The sequence below is a fragment of the Tachysurus fulvidraco genome, chromosome 2, assembly GCF_022655615.1.
Source record: "Tachysurus fulvidraco isolate hzauxx_2018 chromosome 2, HZAU_PFXX_2.0, whole genome shotgun sequence".
NCBI classification, from domain to species: Eukaryota; Metazoa; Chordata; class Actinopteri; order Siluriformes; family Bagridae; genus Tachysurus; species Tachysurus fulvidraco.
The window spans coordinates 24,025,826-24,053,303 of NC_062519.1; the positions used below are offsets into that span (position 1 = coordinate 24,025,826).

Here is a 27,478-nt window from a genome sequence, read left to right on the forward strand (position 1 = left end):
CATATTGAAAGATTTAAACATCCCGTCACACACTGTTCATTCATCAATTATGTCACATGATGTCATCACAGCTCGCATTCAGCCAAAGCCCTCTTCGAATCCCTCTAACGTGTATCGAACATGAGTACAGTTGTCATAGAAAGTATTTATAGAAGCGCTTTCACTGGTAAGAGTTTAAAAGAAGAATCCTGTGCTTACAATTTCACCAATTCCCAGAGATTTTCAGCAAAATTAGAAACTGCATCACACATTTTTAGGGGGGAAAAATACAAAAATAAAGAATGTTTTCTGGAAGAAAAAACTGACTGATTTTGCCTTCGAATCCCTTTAGCCGCTCATCTTCAGATGATGAATAGAAAGCATGATAATTCATAATAAATCATTATATTAGCATAAACTACAAGTGTAATTCATCACACAGTGGATATACTGTCAGAAATGTAAAAGAAAAACAAGACAAAAAACACAAAAGCTGCATATAATATCTTCATAGCAAGTCATTTATATCTCTAAATTCCTGGGGATGTTTTATAAAATGCTATAAAATAAGAAAGATGAACACAGCTGCTATCCAGAGGTAGCGTTTGCTCGGAAGGGTTTCCGAGTTGCTATTATTTCTGCACTCCAGAAGCCAAAGCCAGACAGTATGAATGCTGATTTAGCATTTTTCAACATATATTCCTACCTGAGTCTGGACCCCACTGTAAACAGGCAGAGGAACTGATGAACGTATGAACCAGAACAATCTATTCAACACTTATAGCACATAACACTCACTTCTTTCGATATTATATTCACAGAACAAGATGACTGACCCCGTGTCATGAAGTCAGCCTTTATTTTTCACCACTTCAATGAGATCAATTTGTGTCACGTTGCTTTTAATGTTTAACTTACTGTAGGAGTTCATGAATGCACCACCTGTCCTGATGACACAAGAAAAACTGGGTAAAAAGGAACCCACATCACCTGTAGGAAGTCATTGTTCAGTAATATAGCAGATCTTTGCTTTATCAGTCAACTAATGATCAAACTGCAGCAGGAGTGCCACACACATCTCGTTGGTGTATTAGACTACATGTGAATCCGTTCAGGGTTTACTTACTGAAGCTGCTGAGCCGATCCCTGCTCTAAAAGGCTACAGCAGAGCCTGGAAGTCACGTCTGAAATCTTCACGTCCGGTGTCCTTGGCAATTTTGCTGGGCTACATTCTGTAACTCATGTTCCTTTTAGTGAAAGAACCTCCTGTTTAGTGAAAGAGAGTGGAGGGGAGGAGAAGGAGGAGGAGGATAGGAGGAGGGGAGGAGAAACAGAAAGAGATGACAGCAGCTGGGAAAAATGGGCGGCGAATACAAAGTGGGGGGAGGGAATAATATGTATAAGAGGTGGAGAGAAACGAGCAGAGAATGGAATAGCAAAGCCGAGAGAGGGCAAGGCGGATGGATATGAATAAACCTGAAAACTGAAGCTATCGGTGATGGACATAGATGGGGGACGGGAGTGTGAGTCAGCAAGCGCAGCTGCTGCCTCGGATTTCCTCCACTCCTAAATCACTCCCAACCTTAATTCAGACCCACTTTTAGGAACCAAATAATCAGCAATATTGTATATCCTTAATCCTATCAGATTGTTAGCTCTAAGTCTGTGGGGCAAGTGTGATTTAGTTATCTTCGGTGCTCTTCGACAATCTTGACTAATCAACCAAATTACACATCGACTCATTCCAGTCTTTATTCCTTCGTCCCTTAAGGGACGTATGCAAAAGACAGGAGACTGTGTTTTGCATTGGTGAGCAGAGGCTCAATTTATACGTGCAAAGACAAGCCACAGAGCAAATCATATTAAAATAATAAAGCTAAATCACAATACAGGAAGCACAAATTTCATTCATCCACTTATATTCAGCAACCATTCGGAGCTTTCTAATAATATTTGAAAAGCAGGATGCTGTGAACTGGGTTTTTTTTTTACATGATCTGAACTGTTGGCTTTGCCTGTGAGATGTTTTTACCTCTGTTGGGATAAACTTACATTGAATATTAGTACTTGAAGATAAAAGCTTACGTTCAGGCACTAAGAACAAGCAATTGAAACATCTCAAACAGCAGAAATCGCCTTTAATTTGAAGATATAAACGTTTGTGTGAAGGAAAAAAATTATTTTCTATGAATATTTTGCCCGTGGTCAGCTTGGTAAGACAGAAATACTTGAAAAAAACTACAAGTTCTTGATGTACTAAGTGTCTACTTTCATAAAAACCATTAAGCACCACTATGAAGTGTGACAAGATAAAGAAATTCAATGCTGAACAATTACATTTATTAGCCTCTGGTATAAGGAGTTAAGTTTTAATGTCAATAAAAACACACAAAGTGTAAAAAAAAAGGAACCTTTCTGAGGGGGAAATCGGCTGCGGTGAAGCTAATAATAAACAGAATGGATCAGATAGCTGATTGTTTTTGTTAGTAAATTCATTCAGAAATTTTTCTTCTGCTTTTTCTAGCAGGGGATGTGATGGGAACAGGCTGGTGATAGAAAAGGCATCCAGCCCCTCCAAATGTTTGTAAGCTGTCAGATCTTTCTCTTCATTGGAGAGAGCCCTATAGGCCCAGGAGTCTCTGTTTAGCGGGATGTGTCTTATACAGCTCTACCTGGAGACAACAAAGTACCTTAACTGGCTGCTCTCGATGCAGAGGAGCAGTGGCTCTTGCACAGAATGAGACTCTGCAAGATTGTCAAGTTCTTCACCTTATCACTGATTAAATCCAGCTCTGACAGAGATGAGCCAAAAAGTGATATTAACACCAACATAAAAGATGGTCAACAGCAATATCAGTCAGGCAGCAGGCATGTGCAGTGAAATAGGTTTAATCTTCACAAAAATCCAAAAATATACAAATTATTATTATTATTATTATTAATAGTAGTAGTAGTAGTAGTAGTAGAAGTAGTAGTAGTAGTAGTGTTAATTCCAATAATTACCAGCATCTTGAATTTCCTCCAGGAACAATAAAGTATCTATCTATCTATCTATCTATCTAATATAATTTTATTACTAATACATATAATTAATTCTCTCTCTCTCTCTCTGTTTTTGGAAAACAAAACTTTAACAAAAACATATAAACTCCTACTCAGAATATTAATTTATATCTGTTAAAATTAGCCATTTGGTGGTTTTGTGTGTGTGTGTGTGTGTGTGTGTGTGTGTGTGTGTGTGTGTGTGTGTGTGTGTGTGATTTGCCCACTGGCCACTATTAAATAATTTATTTTAGGTCCAAAACCTTGATGTTACATCACACTGGTACAAGACAAGGATACAGTTTACTACTTTTTCTATGAATGTATATAAAATATTTCATTTCAGCTATTGACTGATTTATTATATTAAAGCTAAACAACTACAACAATAAATAAGCCCATGACTCCAACTGACCAAAAGGGAAACTATTTTTTGATACTGTTCTAAACACACACGAAGTTGTTTTTTGCCCATTGGGATGTGATCATTTGAGACAATGTCCCACCCTTCTAAGCCAAGCCCGACAACAGAAGACATAACACTGGAATCATGTTACTTCGTTTAAAGTATGTTTTAAAATAGTAAACACTTACTTTTTTCGTGACGTCACAAAACGCTTCCGCTTCTGTCTACAACGTTTCGCCTGGGGAAACTTTTTTTTCACAGAGCCTGAGGCTGTCAAATGATTTGCCTTCTTCCTCGTATACTTCCTTACTAAGTAGTGTGTCCAACCAGAGGTGGTGTACTAGTCAAAGAATACTATTTAGTGCGGTAGTGTGCTGGTTTTGAGCCTGGGGGAACTTACAACTATGAGCCATGTGACCAACAGAGGGCGTCCTGTCACTGAGACATGACACACATCCTGATCTGTATGTTCATTTCTACTCAATTCTTCACCTCTGGAACAAAAACAATAACTGTTTTCAAATAAAGTGAGAATAATTTCTCAGTGAAAGCTGTAAATAGGGAATACCTTTCTATTGACAGGCAGCTATACAAGTTGGACATATTTTTATACATATACATGGATAAATATATATAAGGACAAAGCCAACATAAAGGAGCCACCAGGACAGCTTCAGTAGACCTTTGGCATGGATTGTACAATCCTCTGAAATCTTCTGTATTTGAGTGATGAACACAACATTCTTTCACAAAAATCAAAATTTATTTACTTCAGTGATGTGACGATGATGATGGTGATGGAGTGTGATGTGTAACGTGTCAGACCAAAAAGCGTTCAGTTGACATTAACATCTGTTAAGTGCTAAGGCCGTAGCATATAATCTGTATCATTTTCTTACGCATCAAATCAAATCAAAGCCTTTAAACTTCAACATTAACAAAGAAAAGCACTAACATCAGTATGAAAAAGTTTCATCCAAGAATAAAGATGATCAGGAAGAATATCCAAGGATTGAATAGATTTGGAAAATTTTATAGTGACTCTTTACTAAGGGGACAAATGGACCCAAATCAAAAATATACTTGGTAGTATATTATATAGTATTGATTTCATAGTATTTTTCTTTACAATAACTCAGTCTAACTAAGTAACTGTTTAGTTGTTGTTGGTAAATGATAAATTAGCTAGGTATTTTGTATAGTTGAGTTACTAGTTGTGGAATTACTAACCAAGGATTTTATTTCAGAATATACCTGCATTTTTTTTTTACATTTTTCCAAATAAAAAATTTGAACATTAATATCTGCTTAATATCATTAATATATTTTGTTACTTTTTTTTTTTAAGAATGATGTTAAATTTATTACATGAATGTGTGTCCAAATTCCTCTGTCAATATCATTAAGTAGAATAAACAAAGTCCAATTTAGAGAACAATTGGGGTTCTGTACACTGTTTCCTGTTGAGCAGAATGTCAGGCAGTGAAGTGTCCGTGAAGCTAAAAGTAGCCTGACAGATGCTGAAAAAGACCCAGCTGCAGCACACGGTGTGTTATTTTGGCTCCTTTAGACAACCCTGGAAGCCTAACATGGCCCTTATAATCTTTAGCTCAACATTATTCAAAGATTTTGACTAACACAACATGTATATTACTAGCTGCATATCTCACAATGTGTCACTTTTACAGGTGTGAGTGTGCATTCAATGCTAACATACATCTTTATTTAAGAATTGAGTGCCACTATACTACATAAGCAGAAATGAACCCTTCAACATTTTAGACTTCGGATCTGACAATACACATTAATGGGGCTTGTGTACTGAAAAAACCCTCAGACGTCATTAACTCTTTTGTCCTAAAAAACTCAGGGACAAGTGCCTAAAGTTTCTTGGTGTGTATATCATGAGGAAGCTTATGTGGAAATCCAAGGTTTCAGATACCATCTAGGAAGAACATAATACCACAAGAATACCATAGCCATGACGCATGGTGGTGGATCCATCATGCTTCGGACTGCTTCTCATTATAGCTGTGATTGAGGCAATGGTTATGATAGAGAGAATCATTGGATAGATGTGAATACAATCTATTGACCGAAAAACCTTCAGTCTATAAAATACCCAAAGCACAAAGTCACAAAGTTAAAGAATGCCTTCAGAGGAAAAACATTAACAGTTGGATGGTCCAGCCAAGGAGCAGATCTAAATCCTATCGAGAATCTGTGGAATAAAATAAATCCATTACATTTTGGTTTAACTGGAACATTTTTGTGAAGAAGAGTGAGATACAATTTCCAGATCAATGTGCATTAAACTGGTAAACATTTAACTAAAATCACCAATTATTGTTTTGTGCTCAAGCGTTAAAGTTCTCTCTCACTCATTCATTTTCTACCGCTTATCCGAACTACCTTGGGTCACAGGGAGCCTGTGCCTATCTCAGGTGTCATCGGGCATCAAGGCAGGATACACCCTGGAAGGAGTGCCAACCCATCGCAGGGCACACACACACTCTCATTTACTCACACAATCACACTCTCACTCACTTTCTACCGCTTATCCGAACTACTCGGGTCACAGGGAGCCTGTGTCTATCTCAGGCGTCATCGGGCATCAAGGCAGGATACACCCTAGACGGAGTGCCAACCCATCGCAGGGCACACACACACTCTCACACACTACGGACAATTTTTTCAGAGATGTCAATCAACCTACCACGCATGTCTTTGGACCGGGAGGGGAAACCAGAGTACCCGGAGGAAACCCCCGAGGCACAGGAAGAATATGCAAACTCCGCACACACAAGGCGGAGGCAGGAATCGAACCCCCAACCCTGGAGGTGTGAGGCGAACGTGCTATCCACTAAGCCACCGTGCCCCCCAGCATTAAAGTTTAATTGCTCAAAGTATTAAGGAAGGGAGTGCACAACCATTTAGCAATTTTGCTGTTACATGACATTAAAAGCATAGAGAGTGAGTCATGGCATGATTTTTTTTTAAATAGGGATGTGTAAACTTTTTATCCACCGTAGGTATACCTGATAAAATCCCTCCATCAAATGTAGCTACAGCGCAGGTGAAACTAGAAGGTAGTAACTGAATCAAAATATTGTTTCTGTTGTAATGGTAGCAGACATTACCGCTATGTCGATCTTACCTGTGACTCATAAATGTGAGACTGATAAGTATGACGCCATTACAGGTGTGGCTACTAGTAGTGACATGTCCTTACATACCAAATAAACCAGTTTATCTTTAGCCGATTAAGCAAGTGAAATGTGATCCAGTTGATGGGTTTAAAGAAATACTCAATTATATGCAAATACATGAATTATTTTTCATGCGCTGTATTCAAAGTGTGTGGGTGTGTCTGAGAGAGAGTGTGGTTTGTGTTGTGTGTGTGTGTGTGTGTGAGTGAGAGAGAGAGAGAGAGTGTGTGTGTGTGTGTGTGTGTGTGAGAGAGAGAGAGGGAGAGAGAGAGGGAGAGAGAAAGTGTGTGTGTTTGTGTGTGAGAGAGAGAGAATGTGTGTGTGTGTGTGTGTGTGTGTGTGTGTGTGTGTGTGTGTGTGTGTGTGTGTGTGTGTGTGTGTGTGTGTGTGTGTGTGTGTGTGTGTTGGGTGTGGCACGACCGCTTTCACTCTCGGGGGGCGGAGCTTCGTCTCGGGGCGGAGCTTCGTCTGGAGCCCTGCCTGTATCTTTTGGTGTGTGCTCGGAATAGAGGAAAAGAGCTGGATACAAACTGGTCTAAAGGCGGAAGTTTCGAGTCCGAGTCGTTGTTTTTGGAGACGTCTACAGAAAGGTAAGATAAATCACTAAAGTGTGGACGAATGTTTTGTATCTGTGTCCGTGTATAATGATATTATTTATCTGTATGTCAGCGTTGGAGTTTAAACAGAACCATCTTTAATAGTCCGTGTTTATATTCTAGTTTTATACGCAGTGTGAATTGTTGTCCTCATAAACGCTAACTGTGGAGCGTTTACACACCTGAGGCTGATTTTCGCTCCAATTCGTCTGTCGGGTCTCGTTTTAATGCCTTTTATTGGCAACTCTTTTTTTTTTTTTTCCCAGCGGTTTAACACACACACACACACACACACACACACACACACACACACACACACACACACACATTTCTCTCTCTCTCACACACACACTCACTCACACTATTTCTCTCTCTCACACACACACACAATTTCTCTCTCTCTCTCTCTCACACACACACACACACTATTTCTCTCTCACACACACACACTCGCACACTATTTCTCTCTCTCTCTCTCTCTCTCTCTCTCTCTCTCTCTCTCTCTCTCTCAAACACACACACACTATTTCTCTCTCTCTCTCTCTCTCTCTCTCTCTCTCTCTCTCTCTCTCTCTCGCACACTTACACAAACACACACTTATTAACCTGATAATATTATAATAAGTCATGTTTCTATGCTCCCGGCCTCTCTGTTGTTTGAAGCTACTGTTATTGTGTTTTTGATGAGTAACTAACGCACAACAATAACACATTGTCTAGTCTAAATGTCAGCCTTTATGTGGGAAGGTAGGATCCTGTTTTATGTTCTAACTTGAGACCTGTGGCATGTTGATGATCTAGAGGTCCAGGGAAGTGCGACTTTATTTATTTCACAGAGAATCGACTCACCGAATCGAGTCATGTCAACTCATTTCGCTCACTGGATAGAAAACGAGCTGGGTTTTTTTCCCTCCACTTCATTAGACGTAAGGTTAAGGCTCTGAAACCACACCTTGGGAACCACCTTTAGTAGGGAAGGGTGCGCATTGCATTGTGGGGGTTACTACGCATGTGAAAGGTTGCCATTAACCTACAAGGAATTAAAGTAAACTAAACGTCACTTCCGACAATTTATTCTCAGCTTTGAACCTTGCTGTTTTTTGTGTGACAGGACAGTTAGTTTGTTTATAACTTGAATAAAAGCTATTTTTTTTCTTTAACCATAAAAATATTTTTTTTTATTCATTAGGATTTTAAGGTTCACATTATGGTGTAAGCATTCACTAATTATATCATTGGCAGGGTAATAAGTGTGTGTGTGTGTGTGTGTGTTGTGTTGTGTTGTGAAAGCACCAGGGTGGAGCATCTTTTTCTTTGATTCATACAATAATTAATAGTGCCAGACCAAACACCTGTCATCGTTCACCAGTAACACCCATTAACTTCTCACGAGGTAATGTCGACGTTGTATTCACATCCAGTACGCTTTCCATTTAGCTTAATGGCTGGTGAAGTGTTTTTATTAATACCCCTCAGAGGCAGTCATTCTCCTTAACATCCACCCTGCTTGTTTTTTCCCGAGAGGGTATAATTTGCCACAAAAATTCCGGCTCTCAGTTAAATTATTCTCGTACACTAAAACACCATAAATGGGGTAAAAGAGGTGTGTGTGTGGGTGGGCAGGCACTGGGGGTCTTGGCTTTTGTGTTGCGGTGTTTAGCAGTGCAGTCAGGACACACATGCTGTCGAGCCGTACATTTTAAGCTGAGATTTACTGTATCAGGGCCCACAGATACGGAATTGCCTCTTAAGACCCCGAGCCAAGTTAAATCCCCGATCCTGCCCTACATTCGGAAAGAAAGAGTAATACTGTTGGTACATCCAGAGAACAGGGATTACAGATTTGTATTATTTGTTTAGATCACTATCTGGCTTTGTATTTACTGTGACCTCAGATATTTTTGCGTATTGTATGTAGGAATTGAACTGAATGCCTTTTGACTGATGGTAATAGTAAGAATCTATTAAATTAATCAACTTAAATACTATGCACATCCTGTAATTAAAAATATTTGGAATTTTGATTTATTTGTGTGTATTTATGAATATTCCATTCTATAATTAATTAACTAAATGTAAATGTAAATAAATGTATTTATTTTAGAAAGATCAGCTGCCTAAACTATTTTTTTAATTTAATTTTTTAATTTTTTTAAATTTTATAGAAATGTTGCATAATAATAATAATAATAATTTTTTTTTTATATAGCACCTTTTAAAGTAGCTTCTCAAGGCACTTTACATAAAAAGCAAATAAGAATACAACACACATAAAGTAAAACAAGTAATGCATACATCTAAATACACACACACATAAAGTAGTCAAGAAAAGGCTACCCTAAAACAAAAATATGAATGAATGAATTTAATTATGGTAAAATTTAGTCTCCATCAAGAATTATTCTGATTTGAATCCCATGATCTCTTTCCACTTTGAAGAAACTGATAAAGCGAGACGTCTCACAAAGCAAGCGCTGTCCAAACAATCGCGCCTTCCGTACGTTGCGTCTCGTTTAGAGCCGGTGATGGAAAAGCGGTTATGCGGGTGTCATCCAGGAAGCAGACATGGGTGGGGAAACAAATAATGCTATTCTGTGAACGTTCGCATGCCGGAGACTTGTCACGTCAGCGATTAAGCATTCGAAAGAAAGCTATCTATCTTTTATCCCAGCATTCCTAAGACACATCTAGATGGATTTGCTTCTCTTTGGAAACCTTAACTCTAAAATTTAAATCAGAGACATCTTAATGGAGTGACACGAACAGATCGAGCGAGAGGGCTGACAGGTTTTTACCCTTGCAGTGTTGATGAACATGTCCATGTACCCAGAGCACAGTGCTAAGCTAAGCACTCATGTCTACTGCACATCAATACACACATCCGACAGGCCATGCTTCCTCCCTAATGAGAACAAAGTCAATGAAATCCTCAGGGACTGGACAGAAAGAGCACAGATGGGACTCCAACTTGATCACATCCTGGATGGTGTATCTCTGGATTGTTTTTCTTTTCTGGGAATTTGAGTGAAAAACCTTAAACACCCCAAGTCGAAGCCTACGTCATTACATCACGTGTATCCTTTATTCCTAATCTGCTTTATAGTCCCTTTTTTTTTTTTTGAACAAAAAAAACCCACACGTTTGAAACACATTTTCTTATTGTCTCAGCAGCTCGGTTTTCCGCTGTGCCCCTCAAGCCAATGAAATATTCACCAGCTGTCACTTTGCCTCACCTGTGATGCATACCTAGCCCGAATATGCCAGAATAGCTGGCTAATAAAAGACTGAGAACCTTTTACTGTGCCATTTGAAATGACATTTTGGCTTCAAGCAGTATGTAGAGAGATGTAGTAGTAAATAAAGATCAACAGCATCCTGCTCAAATTTTCATTTCTTATACCATGTAATTCTCTCAGAAGACCCTTTTTTTTTGGTTGACATCCATAGAAGTCTGCAAGAATTAGAATAGAATTAGGCATCCTGTTGTTTTCCTGTTCCAGTACTCTGTAGGGGGTGAAGGATATAATCTGCACAGTAGATCAGAGCCCAGGCCTGGTCTCGGTAAACTGAACTTGGCCTCGTTCTCACATCTCTCTCTTTTCATGCTTCTGTGAAGTGAATCCATCATCCAGAACAGGCTCTGATTCACTCTGCTGTTGGTCAAGGCACTCTTCTTGCCCTTTCACCCTGCTTCTTTCTTTCTTTTCTCTCTCTCTCTCTCTCTCTCTCTCTCTCTCTCTCTCTCTCTCTCTCTCTCTCTCTCTCTCCCCAAGAATGCAGGAAAAACATGTTTTTTATGCTAGCGTATGTTTTTTTTATGTAATCCGACTGGTGCGAACCGCTACATGCCTATACAGATCCGCTGCCTTGTTTTTGTGTCTCTTTTTTTTTTTTTTTTTTTTTTTTTAATGGTTCTGATGGTCTGATTTTTTTTTTTTGCCTTCAAATAATTCACATAATTGTCCCATATAGGAAAGAATGACGCGGCTTGTCGAAGCACGCAGAAAGCGTGTGTCAGTGTAGGACGTTAATGATAGATACTTCTGGCATTCCTAAGGAGAATCGCTTGCCACCAGACTGCGTTGCCTTTCTGACTGCTTTCTAAAGCTTCATGATTTATGTCACTTCCCTCTGGGGGAAAATGTCAAGCCAATATAATGAGCTTGTTTCATGTGATTTGTATTGGCTTTGTTTCAGAACTCGGAAGAAAAGCATCGTGTATTTATCAAAACATATGAGACAGGTTTTTTATTTGTGTACCGAAAGTTGCGTTAAAGGAAGGAGAGCTTCATCATCATCATCATCATCATCATCTGTATGCGGGATTAATGGAAGAAAGCTACACTATAGCAGATATCACACGTTCCCAGTGGGACATCCTTTCAATACGTCCCTGAGAAGGTTTTTATTAGAGGTATTTAAATGAGAGCAGAGCACCACTTTTTTCTAGGCTGCTGTAATACCGGTGGAACGGAATGAGCTGGCCGAGGGAGATGCATTGCAAAAACCTAAATGTTTTGCCTGAGGTTAAGTTCACCAGTCTAGTGCCGGCCACCTGCTCACTCGCATATCGCTCCGTTTTCAGCGGAAACTATCTTGTGTCTGGGGAGCTCTTCCTGTCCACAGGCTCTCAACAGTATGGACTCAGCTGGTTGCTCTGTCTGTTTCCAGAGCCATTATCTCCACCTGTGTGTGTGTGTGTGTGTGTGTGTGTGTGTGTGTGTGTGTGTGTGTGTGTGTGTGTGTGTGTGTGTGTGTGTGCTTATGCAGTTAAGCTCCCAGTATATAACAGAAGAAAGATTTTCTGTGTCCAAACAAACACAAGTAATCAAAATGAGTCCACATTTTGTATAATATTTATTTTTCAAATAGCACCAAGCCATTTGTGGGAGACGAAGGCAAGAACTACAGCTCATTTTGCACCTGAAATTGTTTTGAAAATGCTAACAATTGGCTCAAACTTCACACCGGGCCATCAAACGTACACACCCAAGCCACACCTAAATCTGATGGCTCTCGTCAACCCTTGGGCAAAGGAGGAGCGTCACCGAAACAACAAGTGTTTATTAAAATCATAGCTCTGTCAACCATCTTCGGGTGTGGCTGAGAGTGTGCGAGACTGAGAGAGAAAGAGAGAGAGATTTTTACAACCGATAACGAGAGAGACAGTCAGCGCAATGACGGACAAGTAGAGTGGAAAGGGGAGAGCATGTGAGAGAATGCTCAGTGTGAGGAATGTCACACCAGGATGAGAGGGCTTGGCCAGGGCCTGGTATGACTGCACCATGTTACGTTGTGACCTGATCTCAATCTTTGTGTATGGCTAATCCACAACAATGCCCTGGGGGCTTGAGGTCTGAATGGGGGGAAAAAACCCAACACAACACACGACTCTGTCAAAGAGTCAAAATGATTCATTAACTCCCGCACATACCGTAGTCCAAAGTCCGCAACGAGGGTCATGTGTCATGCGTCTTATCTGCTTGAGTCATATCTCGACATGGTACTGTAAAGCCGAGCGTATTTAGCACAGTCTGCTGCCAGGCCTGCCTCAGAAAATAGAAGATTTGGCGTGCGTAGCTGTAATCGGAAAACTTGTACAGTCAAGTAACGCTTATCGCAATCCAAAACTCTGTGGTTTTGTTTGCTTTAAACCGAAATTGTTTACTGTTGTGAAATGATTATCGTTGAAGATACAATGGCTGTGAGCTACTAGTCTGACAGAGTGGGAGGGTCACACAGGGAAATCAGTATCCTTAAGACAAAACAGGCCTTATTTCTCCAGCTGGATAGGAACTGATTTATTCCAAAATCGCATCACGTTGAACAAGAAAAATGGAGCTCATGAAGATATGGAAAGTTCCGTATATAGAGAGTCACTAATTATAATTATATAATCGGCACAAGTCAGACTGTCTTATTTAGTTAAGCAAAGGGGGAAAAAAAGAGAGAGAGAGAGAGTAAGATTGCTCACTTTCACCGTTTAGACATAATGCGGTTGTTTTTCCAGTTCTGTGCGAGTTGTTGCCTTTTATTTAAACGATATGGCCATAAGTATGTGGACACCTGAGCAATGAACACCGTTCCGGTTCTGGACAGATTTCGCCAGTCTCTACTCGTCTGTGAAGGCTTTCCGCTAGATGTAATGGGGATTTGTGTTCATACAGCTAAAGGAGAATTAGTGAGATCACACAGTGGTGTTGTAAGAGTGACGAGGTCTAGGGTTCAGTCAGTGTTCCAGTAGATCCTAAAGGAGTTCAGTGGCTTCCTGAAGCTCTGGGTCATTGTCATCATCATCATCATCATCATCATCATCATCATCATAATAATCGTCATTATCTGTATGTGGGATTAATGGAAGAAAGCAACACACTAGCAGATATCACACGTTCCCATTCCGACACCCTTTCAATGAGCCTCTTGGTTAAAGTGAAGGGAAAACTGCTATAATTCTATTTCATACAACACAACATGTTTCCAACTTGTGGCAACAGCTTGGAGGGAAAACGCATATAGATGCGATGGTCATGTGTCCACATACTTTTGACCATATGTATTTGCTTTGTGGGATAAAATTGGTATATTACAGCTCATTTAATATCCGCATTAATCAACCGTTCGTAAACCGGTTGTGAATTTTAAGGTTGGTTTTGCCCACCAAAACATTAACACTAAGTCAGGAAGTCTAAATGTTGGTGTTAATTCCAGGCAGCCAATTCAGACCGACTCCGTTACTTGTCACAGAATCCCGGTTTATCTAGAATGCCAACTAAAAGACTGAAATCTTACTTAAACGGGCTTAAAATATAGACACACGGGTTAAAATATATTCTTGTTTTTGGGCTTCGTTCTTTTTAGCAAGCCATGCTGTCGTTAGCTTGTGCAAGTCCTATTAAAAAATACAGTATAGAGGCACATTTTAATGGCTGTACTTAAGTACAGTCACACTAATAACATCCTGTATTCAGATAAAGCGAATAAAAGAAAGTCCAATAGAACAATGTGTTACTTTGGCTAATTTGTCTATTTAGTCAGAGTAAGGAGTTCTTGGGAAAGTAGTCACACCTCTCCACCTCTTTACAGGAAGGTTGAGACAGCATGTGTTGCTTCATGTACGAGGGACACCAGTAATACCTGTTACGTGTTTGTACACGTTCTCACTCCTACCCCCACCCCGCGACGGTAAACACAGAGTCTTTTCAGTTTCTCTCAGGTGCAGGGCTATTGGAGTGCAGTTACGTGGCTGCATGCTTAAGTATTGTAAAGAAACTTTCAGACAGATTCCTCATACGTGTTTGTTCATTTTCATCATAAACATTTCTGTGTAAAAGTATGACTCAAAACAATCACATATTGGGTAACATAGCTTGAAAATTGTCATATGCTAATGATCCTCTGCTCACAGTTCAACAGGAAGAACAAGAGGTTTTTTGGGGCATTTTCATCACATTTGGTAATGTTTATAATTTCGCAGAATCGTCAGAAAAAGAAAATGAAATACTCCATAATCAAGTGTGTGTGTGTACGTGTTTTGTGTGTGTGTGTACGTGTTTTGTGTGTGTGTGTACGTGTTTTGTGTGTGTGTGTACGTGTTTTGTGTGTGTGTGTGTGTGTTTATTTTTTTTAAATTGTTATACACCACATTGAAGCCGTGGATCTTGAGTGGGATTTTGGTGTTTACGTCATGTTTCGCAGAAAGCCACGACTTCCATCTTTACAATCCAACCGTGTTATTATCTCTCTCTCTCTCTCTCTCTCATGTGCGATAGATTCAAGCATACAAGTCTCCACTTACTCGCACACCACTTATGTCTTTTGCATTGAGGAGTTGCCAAGTGTCAAATTCCTGCCGCTTAGAGGATTGTTTGTTTCTGTGTGGGAGTCCAGCACTGGATTGCTTTTCAGAAGGCTTGTGTGAGGAGTCTGCTTAACATTTTATTTTGTCATTTTATGATCCATACCATGCTGCTGTGAGCAGGATTTTGGAATCAAAGATGGATACCTTCAAAAATATTGTAGTTATTGTCAGGAGAGCATGATCACCGAGTGTTATGACATGATATGATATGATATATGACCTGTTATAAAGACATGCTCCATTTAGATCACAAGAGATTAACGTCACAATCTCTGAGCTTTGTGTTCTTTGGCTGGTGTTATGAGTACTTTTAGATTATAAATCATCTATGAATTGAAACAGGCAATAAAACCGTAATAAACATGTTTTTTAATGCATGTAAAGTTGAACTCTTTTTAATTCAACAATAATAGCTGACTGACGCACAGTCATTTAGCAGGCAGCAGCATTTCCTTTGTGTTTCATTCACGTGTAGTTCGCAGACGATGGATACAAAAGCTTGAAATGTCTGTTTTCCTAGCTCATGTTGGACATGCACTCGGCTGATGCTGTCCTATGTTTGTTTGACCTCCACCAGAATGAGTGGCGATATCTGGTGTGGTTTATGTTTGAACAGACAACAATTAGAGTTCATCAATACAAAAGTAGAAATATCGAACACACCCATTAGTCCATACAGAGCGGCTGTAACTGGGAGCCGTGCGCCATGCAAGTGGCTTTAACTCCATTACCATTGACACCATAGTTAATTAAATGAAAAAAAAATATATATATATATATATAATTTTTTTTTTACATCGATGAAATATGCTTGCCTACTGTAACATGAGGAGTGAACCTGTGTTTGTGATTACTGTTAAGCACTGGTGTGATTGTGTTTTCTTGTGTACAAACTGGCTCATGCTACTGAAATATAGGTAAAGGTGTGTGTATATATAGATGTACACAGAAACACACACACGTGTGTGTGTGCGTGTGTAAGTGCTCATCTAGGAGTGTGTGTATGTATGCGTGTGTGTGTGTGTGTGTGTGTGTGTATATATATATGGTTTTTTTTTATTATTATTTGTGTGTGTATATCTATATATACATTTTATATATACACACACACACACACACACACAAGCTTTGTCATCATACAGTCAGTGCGCACATACGTATGAGTAGTTAGAGGAGGACTGTGAAAGCAGAGCACTCAGATGCCCAGATGTGTAGATGTTGCAGCAAGAAATGCGATTTTATCTGATCGACAAATCCACCTTGCCTGTACCTTGGTCTCATGAATCTCCACGTTTTGAGTGTTTTTGTTTGTATTTAGTTCGTAGACGCGTGAGGCTGGGGAAAAGAATCCGTAAAGAATATCAGTGACTATCCGTATAGAATAACTGACTCATGAGTTAGAGACTGAAAGGTGAAAATTAGAAGGTTTAATGTAGTAAGATTCTCAGGGCAGCATTGGGTGTGTGAAGGATGAATCACGTCAAGCCGGTTCTGTGAGTTGTTGTGCTTTTTACTGCTTGTTTCGATCTCACACAGACTTTGTGGGTGGAGACCGAGGTCAGAGTCCTCTCACACAATGTGCCTCTCCCTGCTCTCGACACACACACACACACACGCCCACACTTGCCATGCTCCTGTCTGTACACACAATCTTCTCATGAACTATGCTCAAGCTTAACTTGTCAAAAAAAGAGTATTGTCTCTCTCATTGTTCTTTTCCATAGGCAAGTTGACAGAAGGTTTTTCTTTTAAAAAATAAAAGTCAACATAGTAAAAGTCTGGAATGTTTTTGACTAACGTTGATGTTGTTCTTGTTTGTTGCAGGTTTTAAAATTTGGCTTGGTTTGAGCCAAGGAAGCAATGATGGCAATGCAAAGTAAGTCTATTTATTTTGAAATAATTCTATTTATAGTTCTAACAATCTACGGGCGTCATTAAATTTTAGCTGCTGGAAATACTAGTGCTACTTCGGTTCTTCACTCAACTAATTACACAATTGTAGAAATAATTCAGAATTTATTTTGGCCCAAGATTTGCATCTAGATCCTATTCTGTGTGAGAAACAAACAATCTGGGCTTTTTTACCTGGACTTTTCAGTACAGGTAAACCAAATCGGTAGTTCAGTTATCCTAGTAGCTGGCATGTTGAAACCTCTGAACAATTTCAGCTTAATTGACATAAAGCCTGATTATGTCTGAGGTATTTAAAGAGAACAGAATTCATTCACACGTGTAGGATTGTAAAGTTTGTAAAGTAAATATGTTGATGAATTTGGCTAAGTGTGTGTGTGTGTGTGTGTGTGTGTGTGTGTAGTGGGTGAAAATGATGGTATGATGAAGGTTACAGAGTGGCAGAAGACCTATTATACAGCAGATTCAGGCATCCAGTCAGGGGCCACCACAGTACATACGGATGATGACGGGACGCAGTACAGCAAGAAATACACCAACACCTCTACAGTTATTGAGAATCCTGCAGGTAAGAGACTCCAATGCATTACATACGCGAATAGCTTAATTTTATACCCGACTGTTTGTCGCAGGCGTCCAACGATCGGTTTGAAGTCTCTTTCTCGCTCTAACTGTAGTTTGCAGTTTGTGAACCGAAACTGTTAATTAACACTGATCGTGAAACCCTGTCCACCAATCAGCTGGGTGCTGGGTCTTTCTCTGTGTAGTGTGTGTTACCGTAAATTGTATTATACACAAAGCTTTTCACCACACTTAGCACTCGACTGTATAGTATACAGTTATGGGACTTATAATGTGGTAATGACTCATAATCACACTATCCGGTGTCATGCAGAAGGACACGGATTCCCTTTTTCAGTCTGTTTCATTTCCAGTTTCATTTCTTCTTCTTCTCCTCCTCCTCCTCCGCAGATAGGTTTTCCTTACCACCGTCACCCCTTGCTTGCTCATTTGGGGTATTAATCTCTAGGCTACCACATCCCACACTACCAAGACAAGGACCCACCATACAAATATTATCTAATCAACTTTGAATTGTGCCTAGAAATGGTCATTAGTCTCGCATAACCAGACCTTCAGACCGACAGCAGAAGGTCTGGACTCCATGGCAGCTTTGACCGGCCGAGGACCTGCCATTTAACTGATGCATAAAGCCACCAATCAGAGTTCATTTTGTTCAGTCATGTTTAAAGGTGTGAAAGTCCGTGACTACAAAAACAGACCAGTGTGCAACCGTAGATCTTTCATGTAAAGAAATTGGTGAAAAGAAACGAGTCTCTGCTGTGAGCTTTTAATCATTTAGGAAAATCCAGCAGTTATCTGATCACCATAAGATCTTATTGTTCTAGTTAAAAGCTACCACTACTTCCACTGAACACTTTGGCTTCCTTCATCCGTGAGGGAAGTAGAGCGTCACAACGGCTTGGTTTCCTGGAGGACTGCACAGAGATTTTTTTATTATTGAAATTGTCTATAAAGAACAGTAGGTGTTCCATAATGCGGAGCAGCCTCGTTGTTCTCGTCTGTTTCGTCTGTGGGTGCACTGCCAGCTTAGTCATCCCCATCCTGTCTAAATTTGGATTTGACCATAATATGATTTTAAAAATTAAGCCTGCTCTAGTTTCCATGACATTTGCGTTTATGCAAACACGGTTAGTCCAGATTGTTCCTGTTTTCAGGCTTTTGTTCCCAGTTTTACTCATCAGTAGCTCAGTACAAAGTAAACACATCACATTTCCCCTTCTAATGTCTTTACCATGTATACACACGCATACCAACTCTCTCATTCAGACCTGGAATCACAGTACACCATGACCCGAGCCCAGCGTGTGAGACAAGCCATGTTCCCTGATTCTATGGTGGAGGGGACGACCGTTTTGTCCACCCAGATAGATTCATCTCAGCAGACCAACGTGCAGAAGCTGGCCGAGCCTTCGCAAATGCTCAAGGCAGCCATCATCCACCTGATTAACTACCAGGACGATGCCGAGCTGGCAACCCGCGCCATACCCGAACTCACCAAACTCCTCAACGATGATGACCAGGTACCAAAGAAGGCTTTCTTCAGTTACCTGTAGTTACTCTGTTTTACATTTGATATTGGTGAATAGATGAATCATCATAGTGAATAGATGTTAATGCTGAGATAAAAAATAATAATAATCTAAGCTTTTAAATCTATAAATCTACTTTTGCTCCATGTGAAATTAAAGAAATGATCCGAACAGTGTCGTTTATTATTTTTTAAATAAATAAACATTAAAATGCTGCATGATTTAGTTCATGTTTCACGCTGCATGCTGTGAAAACTGTTAACCTCTGACTTGGTGCATTTATCCAGGTGGTGGTGAGCAAGGCGGCACTGATTGTGAACCAGCTGGCGCGAAAGGAGGCGTCCCGGCGTGCTCTGATGGGGTCGCCGCAGATGGTAGCGGCCGTGGTGAGAGTCATGCAGAACACGAGCGATATGGAAACAGCCCAAGCCACCACCAACATCCTGCACAACCTGTCACATCAGCGCGAGGGCTTACTGGCCATCTTCAAATCAGGGGGCATTCCTGCACTGGTGCGCATGTTAAGGTGAGAAAGCAGAAGAAATTAGGAGCATTATTCTCAAGATCTTCTCCATACATTTTGTTAAATATTCCAAATAGTTTGTTTGTTTATTTATTCATGTCATGTCTCTAGCGTGTTTTCAGGGCGCATAGCCAGATGGTCCATAATCTTATGTGGCGGAAATCCCAATCATCTATTTTATACGTGTAAATAACGTCAAAACAAGACTGATGGTTGTTTTTAATAAACTATTTCTTTAGGTGGACAGCTAATAAATAAATAAATAAATAAATAAATAAATAAATTAATTAAATAAGCAAGCAAGCAAGCAAGCAAGCAAGCTTTCTACTGATCCAGTAAATAGCCAAAATATTATTGTGCATATTTAAATAACATGACTAATAGTTAGAATTGATGATCTCTTTATGGACAATGTCACAATGTTATTTGGATTATCAATAACCAGGTAATGTGTTGTGTTGCAGTTCTCCCTTAGAGACGGTGCTGTTCTACGCCATCACCACACTCCACAACCTGCTTCTGCACCAAGAGGGGGCCAAGATGGCCGTACGTCTGGCTGACGGCCTGCAGAGGATGGTGCCACTGCTGAAGAAAACCAACCCCAAGTTCCTGGCAGTTACTACAGATTGCCTTCAACTTCTCGCCTATGGCAACCAGGAGAGCAAGGTGTGTGTAGTTCCCTTGGATTTTGTTTAAATTCATTCATTTTCCCATGAGGCTCTGTGATTGTAATAATAAAGCTTATATATACGGTATAAGCCAATCAGGCATGAACAACATTGATTATCTTGCTGGCATCAATGGCAGCTGTCACGTGTTGGATATTGGATATGTAGTGGATATACTATGCAGCAAGTGAACAGTCAGTTATTAAAATGACATTATGATTGAAAAAGGAAGGATTTACACAGTTTACAAATGCCAACATTTGATGGCTAGACCACTGGGTCAGGTCATTCTCTAAAACTGGTCTTGTTTGGGTATTCCCTGGTATCGAGTGGTTAGTACCCACTGAGCATCGGGGATCCGGGATTACTGGTTCACCGGTAGTCCTGGTATTAAGTGGTTAACACCCACTAAACAGGACAACTGCTGAGACTGTGACAGGGTCCTGGATACCTAAGGCTCATTGTACATGGCAAGTGAAGGCTGTCTTGTGTGGTCTGATCCCACAGAAAAGCTACTGTAACACAGATTGCTGAAAAAAAAAGGTTCATGCTGGTGACGAGAGAAATGTCATGTGTATGTAGAGCGCAAACGAGTCCGCTGCTGAAACTACAATGAACACGTAAGCATCAGAACCGAGCACGAGCAGGTGTCGATGCCATCGGCTTCCAAATTCTGCAGATCTCAATCTGATTTAGCACTTGTAGGACCTGCTGGTCAAACAAGTCCGAGCCATAGACACGCCCACATCAGGGTTTCCTGACTCATCCTCCAAATCCCTCCAAAGTAGCTTAATAATCTTCAGATCTGGTGACTGTGCCGGCCATGGGAGATGTTTCATACGAACAATGATCCCGTGGACGGTATTGGTGGAACCTGGAGAGTCCTGTGTGTACATATAAACCACAATGCATAAACACACAATGCAAAGTATTTATGTATATATAAGTATGTGTATATATAAGTAGGAAAACCCTCCAATTTCTGTCTGAACCCTGTATTTGTTGTGGTTTGTGTTGCAGTTGATAATCCTGGCTAACGGAGGCCCAGAGGGCCTGGTGCGGATCATTTCTATATTCACATATGAGAGGTTGCTGTGGACCACCAGCCGCGTAATGAAAGTGCTGTCAGTGTGTCCTAGCAACAAGCCGGCCATCGTAGAGGCTGGTAAGTGAAAGCCGAGAGACCTGCTGCTCCTTTAGCAAGACGATCCATCTCTGGGGAGTCGCGTGTCCCAGGGAGAGCACTGGATCTTTCTTTCTCTTTCAGCCAGTCTTTGTTACTTTTCCAGTGTCTGGCACTTCCACAAAGTAGAAATTGAAGTTTTTGTCTGTTTTTGGTGCTGACATGGCATCTGTCTGCTGCTTTATACTGGCATTAACTCGTCACTGTAACTAAACGGTTTGATGTTGGAAGAAATACAAAGTTTGAACTGAATTTTTGAATGAATAACCTGCTAGTGGTGTTGATGGTATGGGTAATTAAATACCATGTAGCTGTTTTTTTTCCTCTCTACTTTACCCTTTAATTCTAATCTCCTCTTGTCCTGTTATGCCATTTCTTACACGCGCACACACGCACTCACAGGTGGAATGAATGCTCTGGGGAAACAAGTGACTGGCTCTAGTCAGCGAGTGGCACTAAACTGTCTGTGGACTCTGAGAAACCTATCTGATGCTGCCACTAAACAGGTCTGTATAAATCAAGCTCTTCACTTCCTGCACTCAACACATTTAGTGGAAGAGGGGTGGGGCCACCAGGTGCTGACACAGAATGGGATCGGGGTGGCGTTCAAGACCTCTTAGAAATGTAAAAAAAAAAATTCTTCTAAGTCTAGCGGGTGTTACATTACATACGTTTGCCCTCGACTGGGAAACGGCATATAATTCATGTTAGTAAAACTCACTGGATGCTAGAGTGCACAGCAAACCGTGTCAAAGTACATCGTCTGTGACGCAGGTAAAGGTTAGTTAGTGATATTTTGAAATTCTCTCCTGATTTTTGTAAACTAAATGTCCTCATGACCTGCAGAATCTACACCTTGTTATCTTTAACCGGTCTCCGTCTGCCTGTGCCCGCAGGATGGCCTGGAAGGGTTGCTGCAGATTTTGATCGAACTCCTCGCCAACGAAGACAAGAACATTCTGGCTTGCGTCTCAGGCACCCTGTCGAATCTGACGTGCAACAATGCTCGTAACAAGACGTTCGTGAGCCAGAACAACGGCGTGGAGGCTCTGATCCATGCGCTTCTGCGTGCTGGTGATAAGGAGGATGTGGCGGAGCCCGTTACCTGTGCCCTGCGCCACCTCACCAGCCGCCACCAAGACGCCGAGCTGGCACAGAATGCCGTGCGCATACACTACGGCATCCCTCCCATCGTCAAACTGCTCAACAAGCCCCACTACTGGCCTGTTGTTAAGGTGAAAAAATACTAGATGAAGAATTTAAAATCTGAAATTTCTAATTACTTAAGATATAAGCAGGGATTTACAAGACAATGTTTAGGTCACAATGATGATAAACGTAACGTTGAATCAGAACCCCCTTCGTCTTCTGTTTTTAGGCTGTGGTCGGCCTTATCCGTAACCTGGCGCTGTGCCCAGCCAATCAGCCATATCTCCGAGACGCTGATGTGATTGCCAAACTGGTCACTCTGCTAAAAACCGCTCACCAGGATGCACAGAAGCATGGTTCAGCCAGCCAGCAAACTTACCAGGTTGGCTATGACTCTCACACACAAGTACTGAGTAACGTTACAGGACTCGTGTGTCCCCTAATGATTTATTTATTTATTCACCAACACGTTGGTTCGAGTTTCCAGATCTTATTTCTCATCTCGTTTCCTGTTTACTTTTAGGATGGTGTGAGAATGGAAGAGATTGTGGAAGGTTGCACAGGAGCTCTGCATATCTTGGCCAGAGATCCTATTAATAGAGCCGCGATCACCGATTTGAATACCATCCCACTGTTTGTGCAGGTTAACATCAGACATTTCCTCCCTTCTGCCTATACACCATTAATACCTGGGTAGTGAGCAGAATACTGTAAGGGCTGTGACCTCACACTCTCTCTCTCTCTCTCTCAATCTGTCTCTCACTCTCTTTCTCTCTCTCTGTCTCTCACTCTCTCTCTGTCTCTCTTTCTCTCTCTCTCTCTCTCTCTCTCTCTCTCTCTCTCTCTCTCTCTCTCTCTCTCTGTCTGCCTTCGTCTTACTTTTCTACTCTCTTCTCTACGTCTGCTGTCTCCTCTCTCTCTCTGTCATATCACATCTCTCTCTCTCTCTCTCTCTCTCTCTCTCTGTCTGTCTCGCTCACTCTTTCACTCTCTCTCTTTCACTCTCTTTCTCTGTCTCTGTCTCTCTCTGTGTCTGTCTCTCTCTCTCCCTGTCTCTGTGTCTGTCTCTCTCTCTCTCTCTCTCTCTCTCTGCCCCCTCTCCAGTTGCTCTACTCCCAAGGAGATAACATTAAGCGGGTGGCTGCAGGAGTGCTCTGTGAGCTGGCTCTGGATAAAAACGCAGCCATCATAATTGATAGCGAGGGCGCCGCTTCCCCGCTCATGGAACTGCTGCACTCCAACAACGAGGGCATTGGTATGTAAGAGAAATAAATTGCTTCAGTATGCAGGGAAATTTCTTTCTTCCTGAAATAATCACAGTTCTTTCTCTGTGCTAGAATAAAAAAACCTGACTATCACAAACCGGGTCCTGTTTGCGATATTACTATTATCGAGATTCTCAACAGGTCCTGTATTCTTGAGTCTGATTGGTCAGAAAGTGACCTTTTATATATAGAGATTGAGATCACTTTAGTATGCAACTGTTTCTAGTTTAGCAGCTACTACACACCGACCCGTATGCTGCACGCGGCACAAAATCAAAGCCTAACAATACGTGTAGTTCATTAAAATGTGTTAATTAGCCACATTGATACTTAATTCATTACATTAATTATTACTGTGGTAGTTTTTGGAGATATTTTACACGCATGGACGTTGTCTTCAGTATCAGGGTATTATTCCTCCAATGATTTGCTTCTTTTTTAATTAATTAATTGATTGATTGATTAATTAATTAATTAATCCTCTTTTTTTTGTATAAAGTACACAGACATATACTGAATTTAATATTTTTTTTAACGACTAAAAAAACCCCTTTTGAAGGACTGACCTGGTGGTAACAGCTGCCTCACACTTCATGTTGTCTTCTCTCTGAAACGAGATCGATTTCCATAGTGTTTATAATACGCAGCTTTTAATTAAGAGGCTTAAGATCGCGATGACGATCGCAGTATCGGTTTACTTTGGGAGTTAATGGCGCTAACGAAATGATTTCATTTCCACTCTCTATCAGCTACGTATTCGGCTGCCGTGCTCTTCCGCATCTCCGAGGACAAAAACGCCGAGTACAGGAAGCGCATGTCAGTGGAGCTCACTCACACTCTGTTCAAACACGATCCGGCAGCCTGGGAAGCGGTGAGTGTGTCTCCTGATGCGTTAGTAAGAGCTCACACTGGAGCCTTTTACCTTACTGAAAGATTGACTTTCTTGTTGTGTGTCTTTTCAGGCTCAAAATACAATGATGGACCCTAGCTTTATGCCTGAAGGTATGGAGCAGATTTTAACAAGCTTCTAATAACATTTAAACGCAACTAGCTCTAAATTTGATTGTGCATCAGCGTACGCGACTGCACTAATGTGCTAAACTGAAAATGCGCTAAACTGTGTGTTTTACAGATATTGGCTTAGCTGGCACTGGGTATGGATATGATATTGACATGCCTGAAGATTACACTCATTCCTTTGACACAATGGGCAGAGGCTACACTGATGCTTGCTAACAGGTTGTTACACAAGTTCCAACAGATCTCATTCTGTCTGACACATTCTTCCTGCACAGACTCGCTCAGCACCGCTTACTAATCACGTTTCTCTCGTAAACCGGGCCGAGGCTGGGGACAGGAAGCGCTCGGCTTTACGTTATAACGCTACGTTATAAGTGGAGGATCCAATCTGTAGGAAGCACAGCACGATAGTCTCCTATTTCAGGGACCAAAAGCAATTGGACATGTAAAAAAAATGTCTTATTAATACTTTGCTGCAAATCCGTTTTAGTTAGGGACGTATTCAAGACTTTCGGAAAGGTTTTCTATGCTTGGTGGTTTCTAGCTTTTTATAAGAAATGACATTCTCACTGTTGTTTGCACTTTTTCACTCTTGATGTGTTTTTGTAAATTAATTTACAGGGGGGAAAAATCCTCTTGCATTATTACTGTTTGTGTTTAACGCAGTCTGAGCTTACGGTCAGGTGGAAGGAAAGGACATCAGAGTTTGGATCCTCTTTCATTATAATAAGATTGTTTTAACATGTTGGGGTGTGAGAGCGAGAGCGTCGGAAATTATGTGACGAAGCCCTATCTTTAAAGGTGGGGTCTCTGTTGTTTGAGAAATGCTTCAGAAAACCACGTTGGGCCGCCAAACGAAACAAAAACAAAACTAACGTGTAGCCAATGAGCAGAAAGGGGCGTGTCTTGTCAATATGGGCTGAGAGAGTGTTCAGTGCGCATGTGTGACATTAGCAGAAAGCGGTTTTAACATTGACATGGACGATAAAAACAAAGAAAGAAAGCAAAGAAAGACTTACGATAAGGCAAGAAGTAGGACATGTTAATATAGGATCAGCTTTCCAGCGCTGGACAGACTGACTGTCTTCCGCGTGAAACGGAGCTAAACCTTTAACGGTACAACACACAGTACTACAAACACGTGTTTGTATTACCATAGTATTACTCACTGTGTTCATTTACTGATAAAAATCTACCCTCTGACAAAATCTGCCCCAACAGGTTCCGCCATAGTACTGGTCTGGTGTATGTGTGGGCGGAGCTATCAATACAGGGGTGGGACCCATTTGCTTTAGGGGTGTGTTTGTTTTGGTGATTTCAAATGTCAACATTGGCTTTCAAACAACGAGACCACACCTTTAAGCGCAGACGTCAATATCCATACAAACTGGGCCTGGATTATTAAACTGAATGTGAACATTTATTTTTGTAAGAACATTTGCACAAATAACCTAGTACTCCTGAATATCCAGTTGGGAAAACGCTCCTATTCTATAAGAGTTGAGTGCAATAATGAGTGCATTTAATTATGAATGACCTTTTTAAAGGAACGGAACGAAGACGAATCGCCAAAACTTTGTTCTATTAAGATAAAAGAAATGGTGTTGTGTAAGAGGAGGAACTGGAGGATTTAGCACACGTGCCTTTTCACTCCTTTAGTCATTTTTGTTTTATTTTTACAGAATACTAATGTTTCAAGAAGAGCACTAACAGAGGAGCCGCTTCAGAAGTGAAGAGGACAACGGGCTCTGCGCACACACTACTGTATGATATGCAACGATCACTGTGCTGTGAGGGGTAGAATCGCATATTACTCAACACTGCCTTCTCTCACATTGAACACACACATTGTCTTACTTTATTTTTCCCTTCTTTTTGTAGAAAATGTATTTTAGGGCTTACTGGGGGTTTGTAGACTCATTACATGAGAGGAATGGTAATCTAATCTACCAAAGAGATTTTATGGAGTCGCTTCGTCGTTTATAATCATGTTTTTTTTTAAGCACACGTTCGACATCAGAAAAAGCCGCAGCACCGAAACGGAACGGTGCAAATCGATCGACCCCGATTCAGATCAAGCTTTATCCACTGAGGCTTTTATGGGTTTTAAGGGAAAGATAAGCACAGAAATGTAACCTTTCTTCCCACAGCACAGCTTTGTTTAAACGCACCAGAGAGCTGAGCGTTTCTAGCACATCTTAGTGTTCTATTAACTCAAGCTTTTAAACTCCAGCATTTGTGCCATAATGATGGACATGTGACTTGTAAACTTGCTTTTTATCGGTTACTAAAATCATTATAGTGCAAACTTCCTGAATAAAACGATTTCAGATTTTATTCTGCCTTTTTCTTGCACAGCAGCCACAAAAGATTGTATTTTAAATAATAATGTTTTCTCAGAGTATTGTGTAATTGTTTTTCCCCCACATTGTCCAGTTGTAACCTTGTTTAGATGATGGCCTACTGCCTAATGATAGGTCTCCTGTACCACACAACACTAGCGAATAAATAGTAGTCTACAAGTCAAGCTGTGGACAGGCTCAAGCGTCAATTTG

General features: G+C 40.7%; 1 protein-coding gene and 1 long non-coding RNA gene across 3 annotated transcripts in view; one reads left to right on the top strand and one right to left on the bottom strand.

The window, feature by feature from the left end:
- Positions 1-3,990, bottom strand: part of LOC113657837 — a 10,104-nt gene extending 6,114 nt beyond the window's left edge. The window contains exons 1-2 of the long non-coding RNA XR_003444250.2: positions 3,616-3,990; positions 1,106-1,245 (exon numbers count right to left, since the gene is read on the bottom strand). This is a non-coding gene — a long non-coding RNA (uncharacterized LOC113657837). The remainder of the gene's footprint in view (positions 1-1,105; positions 1,246-3,615) is intronic.
- Positions 3,991-7,073: 3,083 nt separating this feature from the next.
- On the top strand, positions 7,074-27,260 carry jupa (junction plakoglobin a). 2 transcript variants are annotated; one of them, XM_027169599.2, is made up of 16 exons: positions 7,074-7,226; positions 16,915-16,966; positions 17,405-17,569; positions 18,853-19,106; positions 19,403-19,641; positions 20,103-20,304; positions 21,327-21,471; positions 21,892-21,995; positions 22,386-22,724; positions 22,868-23,020; positions 23,162-23,281; positions 23,743-23,893; positions 24,653-24,774; positions 24,866-24,905; positions 25,036-25,142; positions 26,606-27,260. In XM_027169599.2, the coding sequence occupies exons 2-15, from the start codon at positions 16,951-16,953 to the stop codon at positions 25,137-25,139; spliced, it is 2,154 nt and encodes a 717-aa protein (XP_027025400.1). In that variant the 5' UTR covers positions 7,074-7,226; positions 16,915-16,950; the 3' UTR covers positions 25,140-25,142; positions 26,606-27,260. The 2 variants fall into 2 exon arrangements, with proteins under 2 accessions (XP_027025400.1, XP_027025401.1); XM_027169600.2 differs by lacking the exon at positions 7,074-7,226 and adding an exon at positions 16,794-16,814.
- The last annotated feature ends 218 nt before the right edge of the window (positions 27,261-27,478 follow it).